The sequence below is a fragment of the Apteryx mantelli genome, chromosome 4 (assembly GCF_036417845.1).
Source record: "Apteryx mantelli isolate bAptMan1 chromosome 4, bAptMan1.hap1, whole genome shotgun sequence".
Classification (NCBI taxonomy): domain Eukaryota; kingdom Metazoa; phylum Chordata; class Aves; order Apterygiformes; family Apterygidae; genus Apteryx; species Apteryx mantelli.
Genome location: NC_089981.1, coordinates 24,368,869 through 24,394,040, shown reverse-complemented (window position 1 = coordinate 24,394,040; position 25,172 = coordinate 24,368,869). Strand labels below are relative to the sequence as shown.

At 50.3% G+C, this 25,172-nt stretch overlaps 1 protein-coding gene across 1 annotated transcript in view; it reads right to left on the bottom strand.

The window, feature by feature from the left end:
• The window catches only part of CD81 (CD81 molecule), a 42,660-nt gene that overhangs the window by 7,942 nt on the left and 9,546 nt on the right, over positions 1-25,172 (bottom strand). Inside the window, exons 2-3 of the mRNA XM_067296017.1 lie at positions 18,373-18,487; positions 2,705-2,802 (exon numbers count right to left, since the gene is read on the bottom strand). Coding sequence (XP_067152118.1) covers positions 2,705-2,802; positions 18,373-18,487 — 213 coding nt within the window. The remainder of the gene's footprint in view (positions 1-2,704; positions 2,803-18,372; positions 18,488-25,172) is intronic.

Sequence of the window (25,172 nt, the reverse complement as noted above, 5' to 3'; positions counted from 1 at the left end):
TGAGCTCCACACATAGTCCACATTACCTCAGTGACAACATTGTCCTCAATGATTTCTTTCTGGGAAACCCCCCAAATTGGTAAGAGGTGCCATGGAAGTAGAGAAGCAAAAGAAGTGGATGCAGCCAGGGAAAGACATAAGAACATGATACAGGGCTGGATGATAGCCCCTGGCTCCTCAGCAGACTCTGTTTTGGGCACACTCAAGACATTTTCTTCAACAGAAGAAACGGGAGTTTCCAGGACTACGCTGCAAGCTGGCTTTGTGTGGCTTTACTTCTAGCCCTCCAGGGCTGGAAGACTCTCATGTGCAAGAGCAAGGGACACAAAAAGAAAACAGAAACAGGACTACTGACCTCCTGCAGGAAAGGACTTCAGACATCCTTATCCAGTCACAGAGCAACTAACTCCCATTTAAACACCTGTATATCATTGGCTTTCTATGGACATCTTTGGGGAACTGGGTCCCACTTCCCTCCAAGGAAGGATGTCACCCTTACCCGGCAGGTGCGAGGCCTATGTAATTTCCTGGTTAAGCACTAGGGCACGCTCTTGCAATGGTTACCCTCCAGCGAAGAATAGCTTGTTTATTCCAGATTTAGAGATACAATTTTGCAGGGATTTAGTTTTGCTAGTTGGTTGCAACACACCAAAGATGCAGTTTTACACAGCAGGAACGCTGCTGTGCTCCTGGCCAGGCGTTTCGATCTGCCCCAGGGTGAAAATCTCCTGTCGCAGGCTGAGCGACTCCCTCCCACATTGCTTGGATCTTGCTGCTCAGCTGGCACATGGGCTTCTACAGAGGATTTGGCTACTGTGAAGGTCCTGGTGCTTCCTCCTTTGCAGCAAGTCCATTCCCCTGTAAATACTTACGCCCTCAGCCAGCTGCAAGAGAGGTCACAGCAGAAAGCCACTGCTTTCCTGCACCACGTTGAGTACACTGCCTAGAAACGTCCTTGCTGCGTGGTGGGAGCCTTGGCCTCCCAACGCAAGGGCGGACAGCAGAAGGTGTCTCAAGCCTGCTCTTGGCAAGCTGAGGTGCAAACAGACATGGGTAGTGCACAGCAGCTAGAACCGCTAATTTTAGCCAAAGCAGCCGGTTTCACTGTCAGGCCTCAGGTATGTTGTACCATCTGCCCTTCTAATCCTCTTTCCAACTTCAAGAGGGAATGAAGGGTAATTCAGGTTCTGTAATCGCTTGTGTTAACCAAAAGCAATCAATAAATAAATAATCCAAAGCTGCCAGGCCTTCACTACAACAACCTCTGTCAGATTTGTGCAGGGGCTCCTCCCAGCTCAGCAGCAGTGGTAATACCGGCAAACTCTTGCAGCAGCTTTCACCCACTGATGCTCAAACGTGCTTTATAAAAGTTGCTCAGAAACACCACTTTCCTATTGCTGATATGGAAACGGAAGCACATAGAGGTGAAGCAATCTGCTCACGGTGAGAGCAAGAGTCAGAGAGAGAAGCTCCATTTCTCTGTCCCCCAATCCAGTCTACGCCCATGGGTCACTCTGTACCACAAACAATTTTTCAGCCCCAAAAAGCCAAGTGCTGAGAAGTCCCCCCAACCCTTCTTCTTTTTATTTACCCTCCTAATTATTATTATTATTTTTTTTTTCTTTTCAGAGGCCTTTGCAATTTCTGACCTTTCCAAGCACAACATGCCAAAAACTGACACACTTTAAGAAGAGCCCGTGAACACATCTGCTGCATGCCTGTGCTGTGCTCCTCCACTGAGGAGCAGCTGTTCTGCAGGCAACTCCACTACAGGAGGTGGCAGAGGGAAAAACAAAACAAACAAAACAAAACAAAAAAAACCCCACAGAAACAGGCTTGCTCCAAGGGCGACAACGCAAGTACCCACGGGTTGTATTGCACAAAGCCCACACCAAGAGCGCCCCTTCTCACCAACGTCTCCCTCGAGGCTGGCAGTCCCTGCCTGGCAGTGGTTATGGAACAGGGAAAGCCAGAAGAGACTGGAATCTGGCTTACAGCTGGACCACATGTGGGAACTTGCTGTGAACAAATGGGTCTCCCTTACCCCCGTGGCGAAGGCTTTTGGTGTGGCTGCAGTTCGTGCAATTGTTAAGATCATCGCATGCTGGGAATCCCAAGCTGCTGCCTCCCATCAGGGGTGCCTGTAGCACTTCAGTAATGGATTTTCCAGGGTTTACCTTGACATCCTCACTAAAATATTGTGTAAAATCTTTCCTGCTTCCTAGTTTAACCAGATCAAAATTAGATGATTCCTTAGAAGAACTGGAACCTCCGTGGGCAGCTCGGAACAGAGACCGACTTCCAGCGAGGGGTCATGGGAAGCGGTAGGGGACATACGGTAAGAGGGAGGGTTTTGTGACTGCTTGACAAGACAGCCAGACCACGGAAAAAGAGACCATGGGGGGTGCACGTACAACGCAGAGCACAAATCACCGGGAACCCTGCTATTCGCACCTCTCCCGCTACGCTGCTGGCTTCCGCCTCTGTCCGGCGGCCAGGCACGCGCGGGAGCTCGGGGCACGCGCTCCGGCTCATCCAGAGCTGCAGCAGGGAGGCAGAGACACCAAACAGCTCTGCATCGCCCCTCACAGCCAGACGCAGGCACGAGCCACTTCCCATCCGCTTTCTCCCACGCTCTGTTCATCTCGAACGCCTGCAGCAAGGACAAGGACGGTACCGTGACACCAGGTTTTGTGCCTCTTACCGTTCCCAGAAGGCACTGCGACTCCTGAATAGCGCCGTAGCATCCCAGGAACCCCACAAACATCATGACAGCACCAACCGCAATCAGGATGTAGATCCCTGCGAGGGGAAGAGAGAAGCAAACGTTACTGCAGAACCGTATATGGACACATCCAAGCATCCGGCCAGACATGCTGGCTCCCTGCAACAGCTAATTACAGGTGGGCATAATTAAGGCCTAAGAGATACAGAAGTAGAGGTGGCTGCGGACCTAGTGTGGGCTTCCACCAGCAGATAAAACCACCATGTCTTGATCTATTTCTTGCTCCTGCCCTCCTCTTCTGCTGACACTAATGTTCTTTGACAATACACGAATGTCATTGACAAAAATGATCAATTGTTAGTTAAGTCCAGGCTGTATTTCAGGGCACTCCTATTATCCCCCCCTTTAAACTAAATATTATCACCTTAGACAAATTCATTTTGGGGTGAATTTGCCCATAGGTGTCCTCTCTGCATAAGCCAACACCTGATCGATCATTCTGCTGCTGCAGTAGAGCATCCATGCAAGCTACACAACATACACAACTCAGATCTCAAAGTGTTCAAAACCAGTAATTTAAGACTTGTGTTAAGCTTTTAAGGAAACAACAACAACAACCACCCAAAGCCCATCCTCCCCCCCAAATCACAGGAAATCCACAGAGCTGGATCAATAATAGGAAAAGGGTGTAGCAAGGAAGACAAAGGCTTTACAGTGTCCTGAATGCTGTACCATGGCAGTTCCCATGGTGTACTATTTTAAATGTTTGAACAGAGGAGATAAAAGCAGTTGGTTAATATATCTATTTAAATTAACAATAAGACTAATGGCTTATTTGTATTAAATAACATACAAACATTTTTTCCTGCTAATGTTTTAAAGATAGACAAGTGACAAGACTAAGGGAAAAGCACTGCTTCAGCATCTTATTAAATATAATCTAGCTTCTGGGTTTTTTTGCTGCTTCTACAGAGAAGAAGAATTTTTTATCTAACTTATTAAAATTGATCAGTCAACTTATTCCATAACTAGTTCAAAGCTTGGAAACTGGGCATTTGGGGAAGACAAAAAAACAAAAGGAATGAAAGTTTACTCACTCAGGAAAAAAGAACTTAGCAAGAGGCTCAGATCTGCCAGTTCTAGTCCCTTACCAATCTTAATGGCTAAATGCCAGTAGCTCAGTTAAGATTGTTTCCTTTTCTGAAAATAGAGCTTTCTTTTTTAATGTATCATGCACATATAGTGTATTTTTAGTTAACGTTCTTAAGTATTGGGGTTCTACTATTTTGTAAGTGAATTCTACTTCCCATTCAAAAGCAACTCGACATGCAAAATCAAAGCAAACAACTGGTTAAAAATGAGGCAAGACTACAGTCACCATTTTTAAACTACAATGAAAAAAAATAGAATCTGAATAAACATACATTAAGCACCTTGTATTTAACAGCAATTCAGCAAATCTTCCCAAGAGGTACATCCCTCCAACTACAGGTTTTATTTAGCTACAAGTGAAAATGTTTTTGCAGTTATCAGTCAGTCAACTCCCCTTTAAGAACAGAACTAAAATAAAGTACAAACACAGCCTGAGATTAAACCTGCTTTTACATGCCTATCATGTTTATTAAGATTTCTCTTATTTTTGTAGCTTTTAATCGATCATCTGATAACTTTAGTGTAAAGTCTAAAGAGCATGCAACATTGATACGACTGCCCCTACTGACTTCCCTGAGAGCAAAGTTAAACCAATGCAAACCCTCCTCAAAAAAACCCAGATATAATAATTTCAACTTGCTTAAAAACCCCATACAGATATATCAAACTTGGGAAAGGTTCAACTTTTGCTCCTTCAATTCTTCCCTTTTAAAAAGAAAAGACATCGGCACCTCCACACTGTAGCGCAAGCACGAAGGCAACAGCCAACTTGGCAAAGCGCGGCAACGGAAATACTGCGCGAGGAGCTTTTGCGTTGGGATTTTTGCTAACACCAGGACGAGGAGACAGTGTTTCTCACCAGCGGTGCATTTATACAATAACTCCTGCTATATTTAGCCAACAGCAAGAGGGAGGAAACCAGATGGAGGGGAAATGAAGGCACAATGGAGCAGGCTGACCCAGGAGGAACTTCCACTTCGCGAAACCTGGCGGGACTTGTAGCCAGCGACATCCTCCCACCGTCTAGCCACTGTCAGCAAGAGGGAGTAGCTGCACCTTCTGGGGACCACCAAAGGGCCTTCACCATGATGCACATGGTATCCACAAATCCAAACAGCAGCTTGGGAGCTGTTACTGGAGTAACCAGTTGTCCATGAAGGCAAAGAGGGACAAAGGTGGATGAAGAAGGAAAAATAAGCTGGAGAAACTCAGGGAGAGTTTCTTGGAAAGGAGAGGCCAGCAGTGAAAGTTTTGTGGACCTGCCTGAACTGGAATTAGATGATTTTGCCCCAGCAGCTAAAAACCCGCTGTTGTTGACTGTGGAAGGAGAGGCAGAGAGAGAAGACATCCGCCGAGGAACTGGCTGTGGCAGGCTGGCCGAAAGCCAGCGCAGCCAGGCAGTGGGCTGCGGTGCGCATGGGGAAAGGAGGCTCCCAAGGGGCGAGGGGTGATGGGAAGGCATTAACGCATCCTGTAAAGTGAAGGCTGTCTGCTGGACACCTGCCAAGCTCCACAGACACTGATCAAGAATTTTAGAAGCTGCATAATTGCTGTTTCAAGAAGAACAACATTATCATCAGTGATCTCTCAGAAAAAGGTCTGCTTATTTTCACCAAAATATGCTAATGCCCAGGAACCAGCTCTCTTCCCTCTCTGACTTTTATCAGCGTTGCTGCTGGCTGTAAGTTTTCAACCCAAAAAGGGTCAAGATTTTGCATCTTACAGGTCTGGGTGGCTCAACTGAGGAGTTTTGATCACAAGAGATTTCTCCAGGAAACTCAATTTTGATCACCCCTGTGCACAGCAGGTTCTGAATTCTCCTCCTATTACCATCAGCAGAGAGAAGACAGAGAGCCAAGCTGGAAACATGAGGGGGCTTCAATGGCTGGAGAAGTCAACATTCATACTGGTAGATGGGTGACAAGCAGATGCAACAGATCTTGAGACAGAGCAGCATGATGCTGCAGGTACCCCAACCAGCTGGATCACTTCCATGGATTGATAGAAAATTTGGTTCTCAAATTCTTCAAAATAAACATTGAAGGCAACTTCCAAGACTGAACAAGTAGCTAGGAGATCACCAGGACAACTAAGAGACTAGGAAAGTTTCCGCCTGGAAACTAGGAGGTACAAAGCCCAGCAAGAACCTCAACTGAGGGAGGTGACTAAGAGGAAACAGACATCTGCTGTGCTATAGAAGTCTTTTAGATGCCTCTCTGTACTTGCTTTTTGTTGGTGTTTGTGCAGCTTTAAAAAGAAAAAAACAGAACAAAAAACATCTGCTGAAATCCCATTCCAGACAGGCCGTCCAGACCCCCGACAGACAACCAAGGTCCTGGCATCCTACTTCTCTCCCTGCAAGTGCTTTGCCAACTCCTTGCCAGAGCCAACACTGAATATCAGTGAACATCACTGGAAAAATAAGACTGAAGAAAGGAAGGAAGGGAAGAAGATTTCAAAGTTTGCCAAGCTGCCCAGACAAATTCTTCTCCCAAAATAATCAAAACTGATTTTGCTTTCCTCATACTTCAGCAAAAACATAAGTGTAGCCCAAGAGGGGAGGAAAAGTCCAGGGGGAACACTTAGGGAAACGTATGTAAAAGCAGGGGAGCAGATTTCTGTTCCCAATGTAGCTGTTTGTAAGCTTGCAGTCTGGACAGAACACAACGTTTTCTAGGGAGACAAAGTCTGCTGAATTCTACAGTAAAAGAAACGGAACAAAACAGGAGGTCGGAAGAGAAGGAGGAGACGGAGGAGCTCCCAGACCATGCTCCGGCCCAGCCGAGCGGGCAGCAGAAGGGCTCCGGCTCTGGCCGAGCTGGTTTCCAACCCGACTGACCCTACATCCCACTTGGCATTTCCTGACTCAAGTCCAGCGGATGGAAGTCGTTCAGTGGGAGAAGCAGGAATACGTAGCCAAGCGGGGGAGAGGGCTGTGACAACTGGCCTGAACTCAGAAACCCAAAGAAAGCCTGGAAGGCTTTCGGGATCAAAGCCAGCTTCATTTGGAGGCACAAACAAGTGGCCTTTATAGAGTCTCCCTTTGTCAGTGCCAGGCAGAGCACTGCTGCCTGCAGGGAGGCAATAAAGTGGGGCTCTTCTCTGGAGTTTATTTAAAAGCAAACACAAAATATTTAACGCAACAATACAGTCTTGTACAATGAGGGTGCCACAGCTAGCAGCATCTCTCCATGGAAATGCCATGTCGAAGGTTGCAACAGAGAACAAAAGACAATCCAAACTTCCAGCCGCACCCTTTGGATCGGGTGAGTTTTCCCATGCCCATCCGTCCCCTCAGGGCAGAAGTCTGTCTCGCTCTCCAGCCTGGGTGCCAGGCGGCCGAGGGACTATTTCACAGCAGTCACAGCCTAACCGGGAACAACCGGCCCTTTTCCCAGAAAGGGGCCAGCTGAGCTTTCATTCCCGGCAGACGGCGATGACGACTGCCAGCGTGGCTTTGGCCCCCGCGTCTCTGAGCAGGACACCTGCCGTGCTCCTCCCGAATGGCACGCTATACCTTCCTTAAAGCCCGACACAACCCTGTTACCCTGGAGTGGATCGGAAACTCTTCGTGGCACTGAAGAAGCACCTGCTTCTCCAGGGCTCCCTTTTAGCTGGCACGGCTCTGCGCGAGCAAAGCCCCAGCTGCCTGTCACATAGCACTTCCCAATTTTTTTTTTTTTTTTTTTTTATGACAGCTTTTCCAGGGTTTTTAAAATAAGAAATGCTGTTCATCATAAACAGAAAGCAAAACCAGAGAGGTACAGAAAACGAAGCGCAGTGCCTACAGTAATCCTGCTCCAAATGAAGCTCCAAATGTGGCCCCAGGAGCCAGAGCTGCAGCAATGACAGCGAGCAAATAATTTATAGATATGCACGATGCCAACATGCCTCTGCATCCTCAAACACCACTACTGTGTCACCTCTAACCCTCTCAGGCAACGCAGTGGGAAGCAAGACCACTGGAGTCCCCACATGCAGCTAGCCACTCACGAAAAAACCACGAGCCACAAGACCCACATCGTGTACTTGGGGAACTTGTGGGAGGACTCAAGAGAGATAGTGTCAATCTTGCCCACAGTCTCCTATCTCATTTTGAGATTGAGACATACACCAGAGAGCTTTGGGAGTGAGGGTTGCGCAGGCTTTTTTTTTTTTCCTCCTCTCTTCTTCATTACAGAGAAATTCAGGGTCCTGCCTTAGTTCAAAGAAAGAGCAGAGCAATTGTGATGTGGGCTCAAAGTATCCCTACGGAAACAAAAAATGCACATTAGAGATTGTGTCACTCCAGCAACCGAAACACAGATTTGCCCACCTCTCCCTCTTCACAGAGGCAGCTGCTGCTGCTGCTGCACAGGTCCAGTTTCCAGATACTTTTGCACAACGAGGAAGTGACAGGCGTTCACCCTGGTAGCAATGGACCTCCTGAAGCTTTAGCTGTGTGAAGAGACTCTGAACCTCAGACCCAAGAGATGAAAGCCATTAAGCACCTCCTTCTAGATGGTGTTAGAGAGAAGGGAAGAGAAGAAGGAAAAAAAAAGCTGCAGAGAGGCCAGCTCAGCTCCCAGCTCAAGCAGATGCTGCTTCCCTGGAGGGCCCTCTCCTTCTTGGTCAGTAGGAAACCGGACACTAAGAACTGGGAAGGGACAGTAAAGGACAGTATTCAATGCCATTACTCATTCTGGCATTAGAGCCACATAGCTGTTGCCTGCAGGGTTGTAAAACCCAAGTCCTGCCCCTGCTGAGTTCACTGAGAACAACAACAACAACAACCCCCCCCCCCCCCCAAAACACACTTTTTTTTTTCAAACAAATAAAAGGAGGAACAAGAACAGCATGACCCTCTAAAACAAGCGGGGAGCTGGTCAGCGCAGGACAGCCCTGCTCTGGCGCCATGCTGGGCTCGCTCCGTCTTGCGCAAGGCGGCCCCATGGTCCGCCGGAGGCCGCGTGGCTCCTGGCAGCAGGCGCTCCCGCTCCCACCTGCCGCCCCCCCATTTCGCCTCTCCCTCAGCAGCTTTAACTCGTCAAAGCCAGGTGATGCTCCAAGCACTGCCTGCTCCGCACGAGCCTCCCCTTGGGCTGCCCCTTCGAACCGAGGAGAGCAGCGGCACTTCTGCAGCGTGCTGCAGGGCTGGGGCTGGCCGAGCCGCTGGGGGAGGCGAGGGGACGTCTCCTGGTTTCTCATCCCGACAGTCAGGCTCCTGGGGGAGATGCTACAAATCCAAGGCTTTGCAAGCCTCCGAGAGATAAAGGAAAAATCTCTCTGTGCCTGGTGCCTGGCAGAGGCTAAAAAAAATCCGAGGACTCGCCGTCACCTCTACAGCACGGAAAGGGGAGGTGGGAGGGAGACTCCTCCGCATCCTCCAGGACCGATCTTGGAAGAAGGCCATCTACAAGGGCAAAACGCCCTGACCACAGCACGCTTCCTTTGGACTTAAGGGCAAGATGTTTGCAGGGAGCGGGACGTCCCAGGTGGGAGGGGGAAGGGGTGGCTACACCAGCCAGCCGGAGAGGGAGGGCCTCCCTGGTATTTTTGTCCAGCAGCCTGGTGGAAGTGGCCCCGAATATCCTCCCACCTCCAAGTCCCTCAGCTCACCCAGCTCCCGCAGAGCCGACAGCGCTTCCTTGGGCATGCAGGGGAAAAGCGGAAAAGAGCAGGGATCCACAAGACAACAACTGGGAAACCCTTCTTTCCCCTCCACCTCTCTCCACTCCTTTTCCTAAGGAAAACATCACTGCTCTGTGGCTGCTAACGACTTCCAGATAGAGCAACAGTGTCACGAGGCACGGAGAGCTCTCCTGGGGGCATGTAGCATGCAGGGGGAGATGAAAGGCCCCTCGTCTGGAGCAATAAAGGAAGAGGAAGCAAAGGACACCTCAATCATAAAAGCAAAGGGGAGGTGTGGAGAAAACCCCAACCAATATCCCCATGTGCACATATGCACACATCCCTACCCAGAGAGCTTCCACAAACAGAGATACCACATGGATTTTCTGTTTTGCCTAGCTGGGACATGCAGGAAGGAGACTTTAGTTTCCAAATATTAGGGTGCATGCAGAAGGGCAGAAAAAAAGAGCTAGGAAAAGGTCTACTCCACGTTTCCATAATGAGGATGGATGATAACACACACCAAGCATCCATAAGACCCAGGCTGGAACATGCCAGCCTAGCCTCTGCTGCCCCAGACTACCGTGTCTATGGACATCTGTATACGCCCTGAGGTTTTACCCACTGGCAGAACCCAGACCCAGCTAGAGAACTTTTTGTGGACTCTTTAATGCCTAAACACACAGCACAGCTCTCAAAGCTACTGGTTAAACTGCTGGAAGTTTTAAGTGTGGCAGGAGCCACATTTGGCACAGGTCCTCCGCCGCAGCGACAACTGGAGGGGGCAGACCGGGGGTGGGTGAAGGAGGAAGACAGCTACTACAGTTTTAGTTTGCAGAGTGAACGGTGCTCAGGAGCTGGTTACAACAAAGCTATACCGAATTACAATTAAACACAGCTTGCACGCTAAGTTCACTACTTCCTTTTGCTATACGCAGCTATCATACTAAACCCATCACCTAAGAGCTAATCTGAGTTAATGCAGAGTTCCATCACCGTGATGACATTTCCTATTTTGTTTGTACACCTGACTTGCGACAAGTTGCTCGTTTGAGAGAAACTGAATTCTGTGATAAAAATATAGAAAGAGGATATTTTAAATACTGTTAAATATACTGTGCAGCCTCTCTCAGAGAGAGGTATTGACAACATGTTTTGCATTAAAACTATTTTAAGACTTCCTTTAGTAATAAAGTTATCTACAGTGATTAGAGCAAAATTAGAGTCAGTACATCTCAGCCTTTTTTACCCCTTCTTTTTCAAACATTTGAATAAAAATGTTATTTTTCTGATTTTCTTGGTTTTCAGTAATTTCAGGATCTATTGAGATGTGTAAAATAACTGGTCCAAGTAAACCGAAGTACATTTTCATTCTGCATCTGAAGAGGAGAATATAACTGTCCAGAGCTCTTGCTAAACCAATTTATTTAGGTGCCTAGACACACAGCATCTTCCTTTAAAAACTGAGCAGCCAACCCATACGGCCTCAAATTTCCTTTAGGGAATTACACAGAATTAGATTGTCCTTAACTGTAAATAGGCTTATTTTCAAAAAAGAAAAATGCATTTACTTGTATTAAAAAAAATCCGCGCATATATATATTTTTAAAATAATCTATTTTGCTCACCGTGATTCAGAACCAAATGCAAACTACGGTTCACGCTTGCAAGCCCATTACGCCTGGGCGCAGTTGGCATGCCTACTGGTAAACCACAGGCTAACCAGGGCTTGAAGAAGCACAGCGCGAGCAGGTGACGGAAGAAAGCGGGCCTGGACCAGCCGCGCGTATCCGCAGGGATCACTGCGCAGCGTTACGCCAAGACAGAAGGTGGCTTTCCGCTAGTGTTTATTACAGGACCGACGTGTCTTTCTGTGGAAAGATTAGCAGAAGATTTCCTGGGCCGTTGAGTCTAATCTCATGCTGTGAAGGAGTTGGCCACCTTTAAAAGATGCCTGATGTTTCCCGAGGGAATGGGACGAGAAAGGAGCAACAGCAGAAAACACAGACCAGCTCTTTAGAGTAGCTCGGCATTGCTCAGGCAAAGCCAGTGCTCCCTTTTAAAGTCAGGACTGCTGGTTTTCGGAGCCTCTGTGGCACACCGAAGCTCACAGTGCAACTCCCGAGTTTGCCTCTGCAAGGAGGATCTCACCTCTGTGAAACCCTGGAAACCGCTGCTTTCTCCAAGGCAGTCCCAAAAAGGCTAATGGTGAAAAAGCTGCTTTTACGGATAGAAGAAACCGATCCCCGACCCTTGCTTAGCCAACGCGTGTCGGTTCAGATGACGCAACGCTGCTCAGCCCGCGGCTGGATCTGGGACAGAGCGAGACCCATAGGGAGAGTGGCAGAACCACACCGATTTCAAGGACAAACGTGCAGATACAACTATATTTTAATGTAAGGCTGGAACTTGTTAGCGGGAAGCGAGGCAGACTCAGAAGTGTCCCCCTGCTTTTTGGCCCAATTCTTAACAGTCGGTCTGTGCAAAAGGCAGCTTGAGCTCATTTCCAAGCAAAGAAATTGGATCGTATTTGTACGGAGCAGAATGGTGAAGAGAGTCTCCAACTTGCATAATTCGAGAGCAGGGATTCAGCGCTGCGTAACAGCCGTTTCTCCTGCGAGCCAGTCTCACCTGGAGTTTTAATGCAGAGCGCAGCTTAGCAGACACGAGGCATAGGGTTAAAATTAGCCTGACGCTATTGCTGCCCCCCCCCCCCCCCCGCGTCTCCCCCGTCTCCGGCAGACGGTGCAGCAGGGCTGCCTGATCTGCTTGTGAGCCAGTTCCAGAATCGCCACCATTTCCAGTCTTGTTGCTAAGGAGGGGAAAAAAAAAAAAAAAAAAAAAAAAGAAAAAAGAGAGCGAGAGCACGCGCACGAGAGAGGAAAAAAATGGTGCCTCTCTTTTTATTGGGGCAGCAGTATCCAGAAGGACAGCGCAGAAGGGGAGTGGCAGCAACAGCTTCAGCATCCAAATTTAATTCACCATTGCATGCCTGTCCGAAACCTTACACTCCTCCCAAGGAGCGCCGGTGCTGTAGCACTCCGGGGAAAAAGAGACACTGGCCAGGAGAGCAATTATTATCAAAAAGTAAAAGTCAGGGTGAAAAACTGAACAGAAGGGGGGGGGGGATCCAAAACACATCACCCCCCTTCCCACCCCCAAAACTATGCAGAAGACCTCACCCCACCTCTGCATGCTTTCGCATGCCTGCTCGCGGCTGGCCCCGCTCCCGGGGATAATCGGAGCGCCTGGCAGTGTTATTCTATCACTTGCTATTAACAGCTGGATACAGATTTCCTATTTTGGATCTGCTGAGTTACAGCGAGGCCAAAACCACCCGACCGCAGCGCTCTACTCCTTGTCAGATGTTTTCAGGGAAAACAAGCAAACGGGGGGCGTGGGGAGGCGGGAGAGATGGGGCGCTCCCTCCCCACGGCCACCCAGCACAAAGCGGGGACCGGGCAGCCCAGCAAGAGGGGAAATGGGAGAAAGAGGGTTTCTCGGAAAACAACGAGCTGAGGCTTTTTTTCCACCCTGCCGAAAGCGTTTTGAGCACCTAGACGCCTGTACTCCTCCTTATGGGCTACGTGATCACTGCTGAGCCCCCCCGGCCCCACTGCCACAGGACACCCAAAACCCCCCTACTCCAGCCCGGGTTACTCTTCCCGGCCGCTTGGACCCACCTGGCGAGGCAGGAGGGAGTCCTTCCTCCCTCCCTTCCCTGGCATGAGCCGCGTCTCCCAGGCTGGGGAAAGGGCCAGGGTGCTCCCAGCCAAACCCCTGCGAGCGAAGCCTCTCGCAGCCTCAGCAGCGGGAAGGATGCTGCTGGCGCTAAAATGGAGCGTGGACTTGGTACAAGTCTCGTACGTTGGGGCTGGAGCAGTTAATGAAGTAAAGCCCAACTCTTTCCTGTTCTTGCCATCGCCCACAGCTCCCTCCCCTCCCCGGGGATGCTGAGGAGAAGAGAAAACCAGGAGCTAAACGACAAGAATTAAGTTACAGAGCTTCTGGTCCACCCAACAACCCTGCCCTCATCCCCAGCTATCTGGCATGAGACGGGACCCAGAAGGCTCACTTAACAGGCAAACTACAGAGGATTTAAGTAAGGGATCAGCTCTGGGAGGAGAGGGACCTGCTGTTGGGTCAAGTTTCCACGCAGACCTGCTTGCTGAGCCAGCTCACCGCACAGCTGCTAGCACAAGCCAAAGGGCCAGGACAGCGGCTGGTGGCAACCGGACTCCACTGATATCAGCATCAGCAAGCCACATCTTCAGGCAGTGAAAATACAGCACTGGACATCACGCAGGCAAACTCTCGGGCAGGCTGGGCATGCAGCGCAGAGCCCAGCAGGCAGCTGGGCAGACTATCGCAGCAAGACACAGGAGCGTCCGCAAACCAGGCCCTGGCAGCTCCTTTGAAGTCACCCCAGGTAGAAGGGCACCTGGTATGAAACCATAGGTGACTTTATGGTTAGCGAGAGCTAAAGGTTTATCTCCCCTGCCCTTCCCTGTAGATGTATGGGATCCACATGTCAATCAAGCGTGTGCTGACAGCACATATAGGCACACCCTGCGCAGCATGGTGTACAAAGATTAGCCCCAAGAGTCATCGCTACCACGAATGTACGGTTTGCAATGACTCGTGCTCCCAAGGCTTCTCCTATAAGCTCAGGGGATCTCTGCTGACCTTCAGTCTCTCCTAAACCCAACTGCACCCTTTCTTCTGTCGCTATGGTTGCAATTCAACATTGGTGCCTCTCACCTGCGCTTCCCCAGCAGCATAGCTACCTACCTGCCTTATCAACACAGCATCCAGCTCACGCAGGAGCTGCAATATTGCCGTACGGTCCCTCACCACACATCTGGTGCAAAGTAGCAGATCACTTCTCACCCTGCAATTTATCTGGCTACCTTTCAGACTAACTATTGCCATCAACAGGCAATATTGCCTTCGTCCACTCTCCTCTCTTCCCCCGCCAATTCAGCACAACAAACCACATTTGCCAGGCCATTCAGGAACCACAGCAAAAAAGCAGGGGGGAAAAAAAAAGGAAGAAAAACACACACATGCATTGCCGTGGCCAACTAGTAGATATACAGACCCCAAATGTTCTTCCTTCTACTTTTCCTCATAAGTACCACTACCTTCAGCAGCTGTTTCTGGATATCACATAAGCAAATGGTTGAAGGACAGGGCTCCTGGCTTTTTCCCGTTAGATTAACTTCACTATTAATAAAGAAATGGTTAACCAGTTGGTAGTACCCAACTTAGCAACACTGCTTACAGCTATCTACAGTATGTTTGAACGATGTTTTCTGACATAAGCTGGGCGCTTCAGATGCAGTCTTACACAAGAGTGAGAGGCAAGAAGGCTTCTGGTTTTGCAACTGCAGATACAGCTCAAGAGAAGCAGTGACAGCAAGACAACCCAATCGCTCCCTGAAGATCGACTGCCGGCAAGGACCGTCAATGGGAGTTGGACACCTTGTTGAGGTTCACGCTGGATTTCTAGAAGGTGACTTCTGCAGGGGGCTCCCGACAAGCTGCGTATGAGGGAGAGCACGGGCTCTCTCTTCAGTGCAATGATATTCAGCAGAGCTAGGCAAGACACCCTTGCAAGTAAAACCGCCTTAAAAACCGCATGCATATTACACCATAAGCCTAGCTCACACAAAGAGCAAGTGTTTTCCTTTATAGTCAAAAAAGCATGAAACTCTGCCATTCCAGCTATTTCCTAACTCGGTTTTGCTTCATCTTCAAAGCAGCGAAGCAGCTAATGTGCCATTTTCCGGAGCGTTATTTCCACAGCCAAAATGGAAGTGCCAAAAGCAAAGACCGCAAGGAGTGGCCACCATCAGCCATCGTTCAAGCTGCACTGAGGAAAAAGCCCACGAACGAGAGCTCGGTTTGTAACCTTTAAAGCCCGAAACACAACTAGCTGGGCACGGTGGAAGGCCAAAGCACTGGGGGAGGGCATTTCTTGCAGAACCCCCCAGCCTCCAGAGCTGCTCCCGGAGGGCCACGGCTGCCCGCGGACGGGGGAATCGGCAACAACAGGTGCCTCCGGCGCGCCGGGGCCGAGGAAAGCAGGCGCGGGAACGCCTCCTCTCCTCCCCGTGCCCTTCCCGGCAGGGCCCTCGCCTCTTCCCAGCACCCCGTCCCGCCGCTGACGGCGAGCAGGGCCTTGGCAGGGAGGCCCCATCAGCAAACAAGAACCTGGCGGTGATGGGGGAGGGAGAAAGGCGTAGAAAGCCTCCCTCCCCGCTTCGTGCCAGAGCGGCGTCCAGCTGGCAGCGCCCCGCTGGAGCGAGGAGGCCCAGCACACAGCGCGACAGGGAACAACCCGCCCCCGTTTCTGGGAAGAGATTAAGCCCTGCAACAGGCCAGGCGCAGATAAACCTCACACCCTCGGTCCCTCATCACCGTCCTGCTCCCCGCCACGTCCTCCTCCTCCTCCTCCCCCCCTCGCTTCCCACGCCTGCGCGCGGGCTGCCACTATTTATTATTTTACCTCCCCGGCCATTACGAAACAGCTTTAACTTTGGGACAGGAGGAAAGGGCACAGGGAAAAGCCAGGAGTCCCCTTCCTCCGGCTGTCTTACTGCCGCCCGCCAGGTCGTGGGACGAGCGCCCCGCGCCACACACCCGAGAGCGGCCCGCGAGGACGAGTGGCGCTGGAGGCCAAGGCCAAGCGCGCACGAGTGAGAGGCTCCCGCTCGCGAAGCGGGAACATCGTGCGCGTGCGGATGTCGGACGCCAGAGGAGACGGAACAGGGCGTGCGCCGCTGCGACGGGAACGTCAGCTGCGGAGGGGAGCGGGGGAAGGAAAAAGAAAGGAAAGGAGGAAAAAAAAAAGGAATCCCAGACTTCAGACTCGAGAGGCCTAGCTAGGAGAGACGGCAGCTGAAAAGCGCTCTGCTATGATTACTGAATGGAAATTACAGCCCCTAGAAGGAATCCAGGCAGCTCCGTCGCTCAACATAACTCTAAAAAGACAGACGGGCTCCGGCCACGGGCCGCTCACGGGCATCAGGAAGCCCAGCAAGGTGGCACCCTTCCTGCCTCAGCGGTCCCTTCCCAACCGCCTTTAAAATAGCGGAGGCCAGCGGCACTTCAGCGCTACCCAGAGCCCGCGGAGAGCGAAAACAAAGCAAAAAGGGGCTGAAAAGCAAAGGATGCACAACACGCAGGAGAAGAGCGCTCGGCTGCCACATGCCAGGTCCCCCAGATCTTGGAGGACGTTTGTTAACCAGGGAGACGTGAGCCATTTGTCCCAAGAAGGAAGGAGACGTTTTTAGCCAGCCCCTGGAAAGGGATGAGGATTTGACTTCTAAGAGCTCCCTTTTCTCTCCACCCTGCTTCCCCCTCCCCCTTTTTTAAAAAGATGGAAAATATGCAAAGGCAAAACGCTCTAAACACAACTGTGAGGGCGAGGCACGAGGTAGACAACAGCGGAAAGCCCACCACTGCTGACAGCAGGAACACCTACTGTAACTACATGCAGCTGGGGAAAGGGACTTGAGCAGATGGTTTAGCAAGCCAGGAAAGGGAATTGAAGAAAAATCCCTTAAGGAAGGTAATTTCACCTACAGATGAGAACAGGACATTGGATTAGACTGGTCCAGCTCCACACATTTCCTACAACTATCCCATCCTTGGAGTGAGAGCACATTTCTTTCCATCTGACCAATTCCCTGTCCCCCAGTACCTTACAGACAGGAGGGATTTGGGACTTTCCTGCTTCTAAATATGCAAAAAGCCAGAAGAGACTCAGGCCTTCCTGTCAGGCAGAGACACTGTATGTGAAAATAACAGTTAAGTCCTTTCTCAGCAGGTAATTAGTCCTCTAGGAACGGCAGGCCAGGGCCATGGCAAGCGTCTTTGCACAAGACGGACACTCCTCTCACCCCAGCAGGGGAAAAGCAGAGCATCAACATCAATTTTTGCTCAAAGTCAATACATCTCAAACGAGATTGCCAAGAGGAGAACTTGGTCCACGCACAGGACAGGTGAGACTTTCGAACCTCCTTCTTCGGCAAGCACACGCACACACCGTGCAGGCCCTCTCTGTGCCCCTGCCTCTTATCTGAGGAATTCAGGAGCAAGCGGTCCTCGCCCGGCATCCAGCAGCTCTCACCCCGGCCAGCCGGCATCGGCCCCAAAGCAGAGGCTGGAGACCGTCTGGAAGCTGCTCGCCGCTGCTCATAAGCAAGATCGCTGTAGAGCAGGGCAAAATAAGGGTTTTCTTCTCCCAGCAAGTCAGCACGCTGTCAAATTAATAAAATCATGCTAAGCTTAAACACACATACAGACGCTCCACCAGCCCCTCCTGGAGAACATGAGTCATGCTGCTCTCCAAGTTGTACTTTCCATTGCCAACCGTTCCTTTAGCTACTTTTACATCCCTTTGGGAGAGGGATGAGGAAACAAGACACGCATCCAAGAAGTCCCACATCTTTCCAGATCAATCATGCACCCTCTGCCGAAGCCAACGTATTGTAGGGGAGACCATAACCAAGAACAACATCAAAGAAAACCTGTTATACAGAAACACTGACCAGAATTAAAGGTCTTTTGCACTTTTAGCCACTGTGACTTTGGACTTTATGTTTCAGACATAGCACAGGTGACACCTAACAAACATTTTGATTTGCATGCAGTAGACGTTTTGGGGAATATTGGGGAAGCAGTAGACGTTTTAAGTTCTACCTTATACTGCATCTTGCTGAGTCTGTTCCTCACCCATGGTGATCCTCTCCATACAGCACCATCCTTTCTGCTGTGCTTCTGGGCGCACCATGGTCCACCCCAAGAAATCATCTGGGGTGGAAGCGCCAGTGAAACAGTGCCAGCTCCCCCCACCCACCTCCCCGGAGGCTACTTACCAACGTAGAAGGTATTGGGGGCTTGCTTGTCCCCCAGCTGCAGGTAGAGGATATTCGTAGTCTGTGAATCATGACGGAGCCACAGGGCCACTCCCAGGATGATTCCTCCGGCCAACTGGGAAGAAAAAAGAAGGGAACCACACGTTAAGCACTGCTCCATCCACCGCACTGCCCAGAGCAGCCTTGGTCCGCACCTCTTGGGCAGGACAGACTGGGGAAAGACGTCTCGCTCCATAAAGCTGCTCCGAGATAGGCTGGCACACATGGGAGTGTGGAGAAACACCTGTGCTGCTACTCTTAGCTTTCACGCGGGGACAAAAGACTCGCATGTCCGGTGTGCAGAGGCACCGGAGGCCTTCTGCTCCCAAGGGAGCACCTCGCTCTCCCCAGCTCCCCCCTTTCCAGCAGCCTCAGCAAACCCGGCCAGGATGCCCCTGTGAGAGCAGCGTGAAGGGTATGAGGACCGCTTTTAGGGAATTGCTTCAGGCACGAGAGAGGCCCTAAATACCTGTCACGGTCCATTTCTCAGCTCGTAGTTACGAGATAATCTGAGCTGCTCTTTCAGCTCGCTGCAAGTTCTTGTTTTCTCCTGCGGGCTTGGAGGAAAAAAAGTCTCCCTCCCGCCATGGAAAACGGGCACGGTTTCAAACCAGTGGTACCCTGAATGCGTGCCAGGGAGCAGTTAACGTGCCTGCTGGTCGGCCACAAGGGCCACGGGCTGCCACAGCCGGGAGCCCGGCGGGACTCCCGCCCTCTCCTCCCCGTGCCGCTCGCACCGCGCTTGCAGAGCGCCAGCTCCAGTTTGCAGCTGCGGCAAACACAGCCAAGTCTCCCAACGCTCCTTCCCCCGCTCCGAAAAGCCCACGGCGCTGCCCTCCCCTCCATGCGGTTATTGACGGGAAACATCCTCACCCTCTCCCAGCTCTCATCCCAGTGTCAGCTGCTTGCTATTAGTGGTTTCCTTTATATTTTCCATGAGCATTAGCTATTCCAGATAAGTGCAACCCTTAGATCTATGAAAGGGACCTTTAACTTACAAGAACATCCTTTTTATTTAGTCTCATCCCACCTCTGCAATATGTTTTAAACCATATGCAGCCTACAACTTCATTTTCCGGGCTATGGAAAGCATGATTCACACAATCTTCATCAATTATAAGACCATGTTTCACTTTGAGCCTGTGACAAGTGATTTCCAGTTCCTGTAGGTGTTTTCTTTCCTATGAGTTATTTTATATCTCTATTAAATAGAATGCTAAGTCTTACCTAAGAAGCAAGAGACCTACAACTGAAGCTTTTAGGAGCCTTTTCTACCTTCAGTTCCCAATGGGCTGTTATCACGTGATTTCATTTATCCACTATGTACAAACTTTTTTTTTTTTTGATACCATTAGCTATACACTCAGGGTTTTGTAGTTTATGCCGAAACAGCATTATATTTACAATGAGGTAGTATTCTTTGGAAACTGTGTAGGAAGGAAAGGCCAGAGTGGGGATGAGAAAGTGTTTGGGCGAACTGTCAGATTTTTCTTTCTGCTCTAAGTCTCTCTTCAGACCCTAAGTATGCTACTTTCCCCCTCTAGGTTCGGGTTTCAGGTTTGAGCAGACCTAATGGGATAGAGCTTTCTACATCCTTAAAAAGCTGCTCTGCCTTGGGGTAGACTCGATCAATCAAAACGACGGAAATACATTAATTTAAATACAGATAAATAGCTACAGAGCAATGTGGAATAACAGCAAAAAAAAAAAATCTTTACAGCACTTTGAACTGCTGCAGCACCTGTTAGCAGGGAATCCAAAACGACTTCCAAGCCCCCCACAAAACACACTGTTCCCCAGGATATCCGTATCCTGACATTTAGCATAGTGTTTACGAGCATACGAATGCCTAAAAAGCCTAACTTAAGGGGACTCGGCAACATTTTCAGAAGCATCCTTTAGTTATATCCTATTATTTCCCGCCCCACAGATCTCTGGGATGTTCAGTGTCCAAAGGGGATAGCCCGTTATTTGCGTTGGCTGCCCTTGCCGCATCTATTTGATTAATATCTACAGTCTTTTCCCAAGGTGTCCCATGAGCACGCCAACCCCTGCGGCTATCAGCTTGCGCTGCTCGGTTGACTGACTGTTTAATTTCGTAACGTAGTACAAAAGAGAAATCTTCCCGTAGGCCCACGTGGGAGGAAAGGCGGATGCTGAGCAGTAAATTGGAACAACCCTTTCCCGCTCCTCCAGCGCTACATGTTCACCAGCCTCAGGGGCTGGCAGACGCGACGGGGCAGAGCAGGACACAATTCTCTTTGCCAAGGTTGGTTTTGGGTTTTTTTTTTTTGTTTGTTTCCTCCCTCCTCAAAGAGAGGCCTGTGCCTTGGGTCAGGCCATGGCACAACATACCACTTTTGGAGGCTACTACAGATGCGTCTGGCTGAGCTGAGCAGCTCCGCTAGCTGACGAGGTAGGAAACGCTGCCTAGCCTGAACAGGCTTTTCAGCAGATCCAAGGCATTGCTAGTAGGACTCACTGTGTTAATCCATTACATATCCACCCCTTTCAATCGAAACCATCGGGGCAGGGGGAGAAAAATACCCATAAAAGAAAAAAAGCCTTAAGAATTCAAAATGACTTCTAAGAAACGCTGGAAGAATCTTTTCAAATGCCAATTTAATTTTGAGTGTCTTAAATCCTCCTAACAACTCATCTGAAAAAAAGCACACATATATAAAGAAAAGAAAACTACTGTACAGTATGGAGGAGGAAAGAAACTTTTTTCAAAGGGTCTTGAGTCAGGTCAGCTACAAGCATGCAGGGCACTATGAAGACTGCATTTAAAAAAAGAGCTTGCTCAGTAATAGCACAAAGTCTATAACTGAGCAGCTGCAGCAGAGCCTAAATTAATATGTGGACTGGGATTTCCAAAAAAGATTCTCAGTGGGAGCCTAACTTTGCCTCTTCTGGGGTCAGCTGGTGGTTGCAAACTTCTGCAAAACCAAGCTAAGATATTCTTATGGGGGTACCATCAAAAAACACTCTGATGAAAACACACAATTCGTGCAGAATTCACAGGGCAAGTTGACCTGGTGGCTTTGAGCTGCCATATCTGGTTAGCAGAAGGAAAAAATCCCTACCAGCACCTACGATCCTGCCTGGCTCTTTGGGGAGGAGGAAGGGGACTTTGTCAGCCGCTCTGCTCCTTTGCCTCCAAAGCAATCAGCTTTAACACCTCCTCTCCAGGAACTGGTGCCGCTTCCCTGCCTGGAGGCTGCCTTTCTCGCTTGCCTCGGAGAGCCCGAGGTCCTCCACATACTTGCTGTGCAAAAACTAACGGAAGTCAGTCCGTGCTCAAACTCAGCTCCAAATAAAGTAGCTAGTGGCTTAGCAGAAAGTTGCCCAAATCCAGCCTGGTATTTCTCATTCATTGTCTAAGAACATAATAAAGCCCATGTTTATTTATCCTCTTGGAATAAAGAGACTGTCCCCAAAAAAATCAATCAGTGCCGTTTTTAAAGTGAAGGCCTTTCTGTGGCTCCCATTGGAAACAAGATCTCAAAAAAGATTTGGGTTTCTATGCTGGTCAGGAGAGGTGAAGAAGAGACGGCATACACGTTATTGTTTTTACAAAAAGGCGACAGACACGAGGTCGATACCATGCAGCAGCCCCTAGTTTTGAAGGGCTGAGGAAAGGGACTCATTTTCATGCTTTTTCGGAAGTCAGTTATAATGAAGAGTTTGCAGTCAACGGTATATCTCTGCAGGTATGAAAGGCACGTGTCCTTTCACCATCAGAAATATCATATATCTTGAATGCACCAAGGAATTCAGCCACTTGGGATTCTGCAGGGAGGGAACCAAGATGGAGGGAAGGAAAGAAGGGAAGGGGAAAAAAAACCCTCACCAAACTGCCATAGTAACCCTGGCTTCCAGTGGAGTAACTCTATATTTTAAAGAGAACAACCCAGAGGCGGCTTGTAAAAACCTGAAACGAAAGCTAGATGCTTCCACACAGACAGCAGTTTTTCTTATCTGCTTTCTTCTTCTCAGCATGACAAATTTTGGCAGAACAAAAAACAAACGTACGGGCATTGCTCTTTCCCCTGCATGTTGCCCTTTGTGCTCAGCAGATATTGGTATCTGAACCAGGACAGAGAGGACAAGGACTTTGTACCAGCCTTGTGCAAAACGCCAGCAGCCAAGCTGGAGCAAGTGCTGTTTGCTCTGACATGAATAAGAGGAGCAGCAGCTGGTTTAAAATTAAATGCGCATTAAAGTGACAGAACCACAACATCAGCAAACCGCAAGCTGTTCTCTAAATTTTTTTTTTTTTAAATCATTTAGATTGAAGGGATAGTCTCTTCTGACTGTCAAACCCACCCCAGCAGTTAGGTCTACCTGACTAAGGAAGCATCCAAACCATCCCCAAATATTCTAGGTTTCAGTCCAAGTCTGCTGTAGGAACACCATAATTCCCTCCCTCACCACCTGACTTCGTTTGATTTTTTAACAGAGCACAGAGGACCTTCAAATGGGAGTTTTAATCCAATAGCAATTGAATTTCTTACGAGAAAATAATGTTGGCTTACTAATGAAAACAGGACTCAGTCAACGATGACTAACTTTTTCCATACATTCTTCCACCACCAAAAAAAGCACAGAACATAACTATGGCATCTTTCTTTCCAAAGAAAAGAAAACAAGAGGGAGAAACCCTCATCGGCTTTGCTGCGAGCCTCCCTGCTCTCGCCCATGCAGACACACGCCAGCGGGGATGACCCTGACGAGATGCAAACCCCGGCGATGTGCCACCCAAAGACAGCTGCTTTTACACTCCCCTTCCAGGGCATCTGCCCTGTGCATCAGCATGCTGTCCAGAAAAAAAACACCCAGCCAAAAAACCCCGGTGTCGAAGCGGTGTTTCGTCCCTCTGGATGCCTCTCTAAAAACGAAACATTGCCCCGACAGGCACAGCAGCACAAATGTCAGTCTGCTTCGCTTCCTGTGTGGCCACACACACGCTGCTAGAGCTAACCTAGCTTTTAAACGCAGCGTCAATTTGCTCCAGATATAAGCTAGATATTTTCTTTCCTCTCCGTCCTACAAACGCCGCTGGAGATTTCATCAGGCGATCACAAGATTCAACCCTCCGAGCCCTGCGGTTTGCACGATGCCGGCCCTCTCCCCATCGCCAGCTGCCGTGCTGCACTGAAAGATGCAGCCCCCAAACCAAACCAACCCTGCGTCTTCCCTGCCCCTTCAAAAAATTCACAGTAACCCTAGCCGGGAATCTAGCCTACACCACGGTACCCGTACCGCCTTGTTAGGGCAAGGATGTGGCAGACCCTACCAATTATGCCCAAACGAGGCAGCTACGAGCAAGTTTGCTGGTCCAGGAGAGGCAGCTTAGCACAGACTCTCAGCATTTCCTCCTTGCTGCAGTTTTCCAGCTTCCAAAGATTTATTGCTTCTTCCACAGACAGCCAGACTTTTCCAGCTGGATCCTGCCTGCCAGGGCTGTCCTTAAGACTTGCTTTGAACAAGGGCAGAAATTCCTGCTCAGCACGACGGAGAAAAATGCAGTAGGAGGTCCTGATTAGACCCTGCCTAAGGGAGGAAGAAAGAAGCCCCCTGAGATGCAAGAACCCCTGTGAAGGGAGATCAGAGGGCGACAGCATGAATGCGTTTTTGCACAACCGCGACAGAGCGCGGCACAGCAAAAAGCACTTCATTTCATCACCCTGCAAACGGTCCGACTTCCCCCCCCCCCCCCCGGAAGAGCCGAAATGGCTCTCTGCCCGGCTCCTTCCAGCTCAGATCCCATCTCTCCCACCAGGATGGTTTTCTCCACGGTTCAAGAAAACCGTTCCTTGCTGCAGCAGAAAGCGGGATGGGCATCCCAACGACTACCAGGCACCAGCACAAGCCCTGCCCTGTTTCCAGAGGATTTATCGCAGTTTGAGCATCACGATTAAGCACGTATCCCCGCATGGGGTCTCTCCAGGAGCCCTTCCCACTTCTGGAGTCCCTTCAGCTCCTGCCTCCCCCAGGCAAACCCGTAACTCGGGGCTGCAGGGAACGGCCCCTTTCTCCCCGTTCACGGGGGACGCCCTTGACGGGAGGTCGCCACAACAGCCCCTCCGGAGTGGGCGGCACGTCGGAGGCTGGCCGCCGCTTCCCAGACACGCCGGTGCGCCAGGATGTGCATCATCCGTTGGTCCCTTCCGCTGCCACCACCCCTCTTCCTCCGGCTCCCCCTCCTCCCCCCTCTTCTAAAAAGGTTTCCTGGTGAGGAGGGGGAAGGAGGAAGAAGCACCAGCTGCTGCCAGCCGTGCCGTGCCGTGCCAGCGCAGCCCTGCTGACACGTCACCGCGGGGCCGACATCCTGCAGCTAAATCGGGAGGAGGAGGGAAGCCAAGGTGCCACCAGTTTTTTTTGGAAGCGCCCACTTCCAGTTTCCCGCGGAGGCGACCAGTCCTCCCCCAGGACTCCCCTTTCCACGCTCTTCTGGCCCAAAAGCGAGGCACCGCCCAGGCTCGGCTCCCGCCGTGCACCTTCGAGAGGCAGGAGCAGCTCCTGCCCAGCAGCAGCGGCGGCAGCGGCAGGCACGAACGAGTCCCTGCGCGCAGCCGCCAAGGCGGCCACACCGCCTCCTGCCCTCGCACGCGCCGGCGCTGCCTGGGGACAAAGCCGCCACGGCTCCCCGAGCCGCCTCCCAGAGCAGAGGAACGAAGCGCTCGCGTAACGAACGTTTTGGTGAGGAGCACGTCCCCTTTACTGCTCAAAACACAGCGGTATGGAGTTGCTGCTGT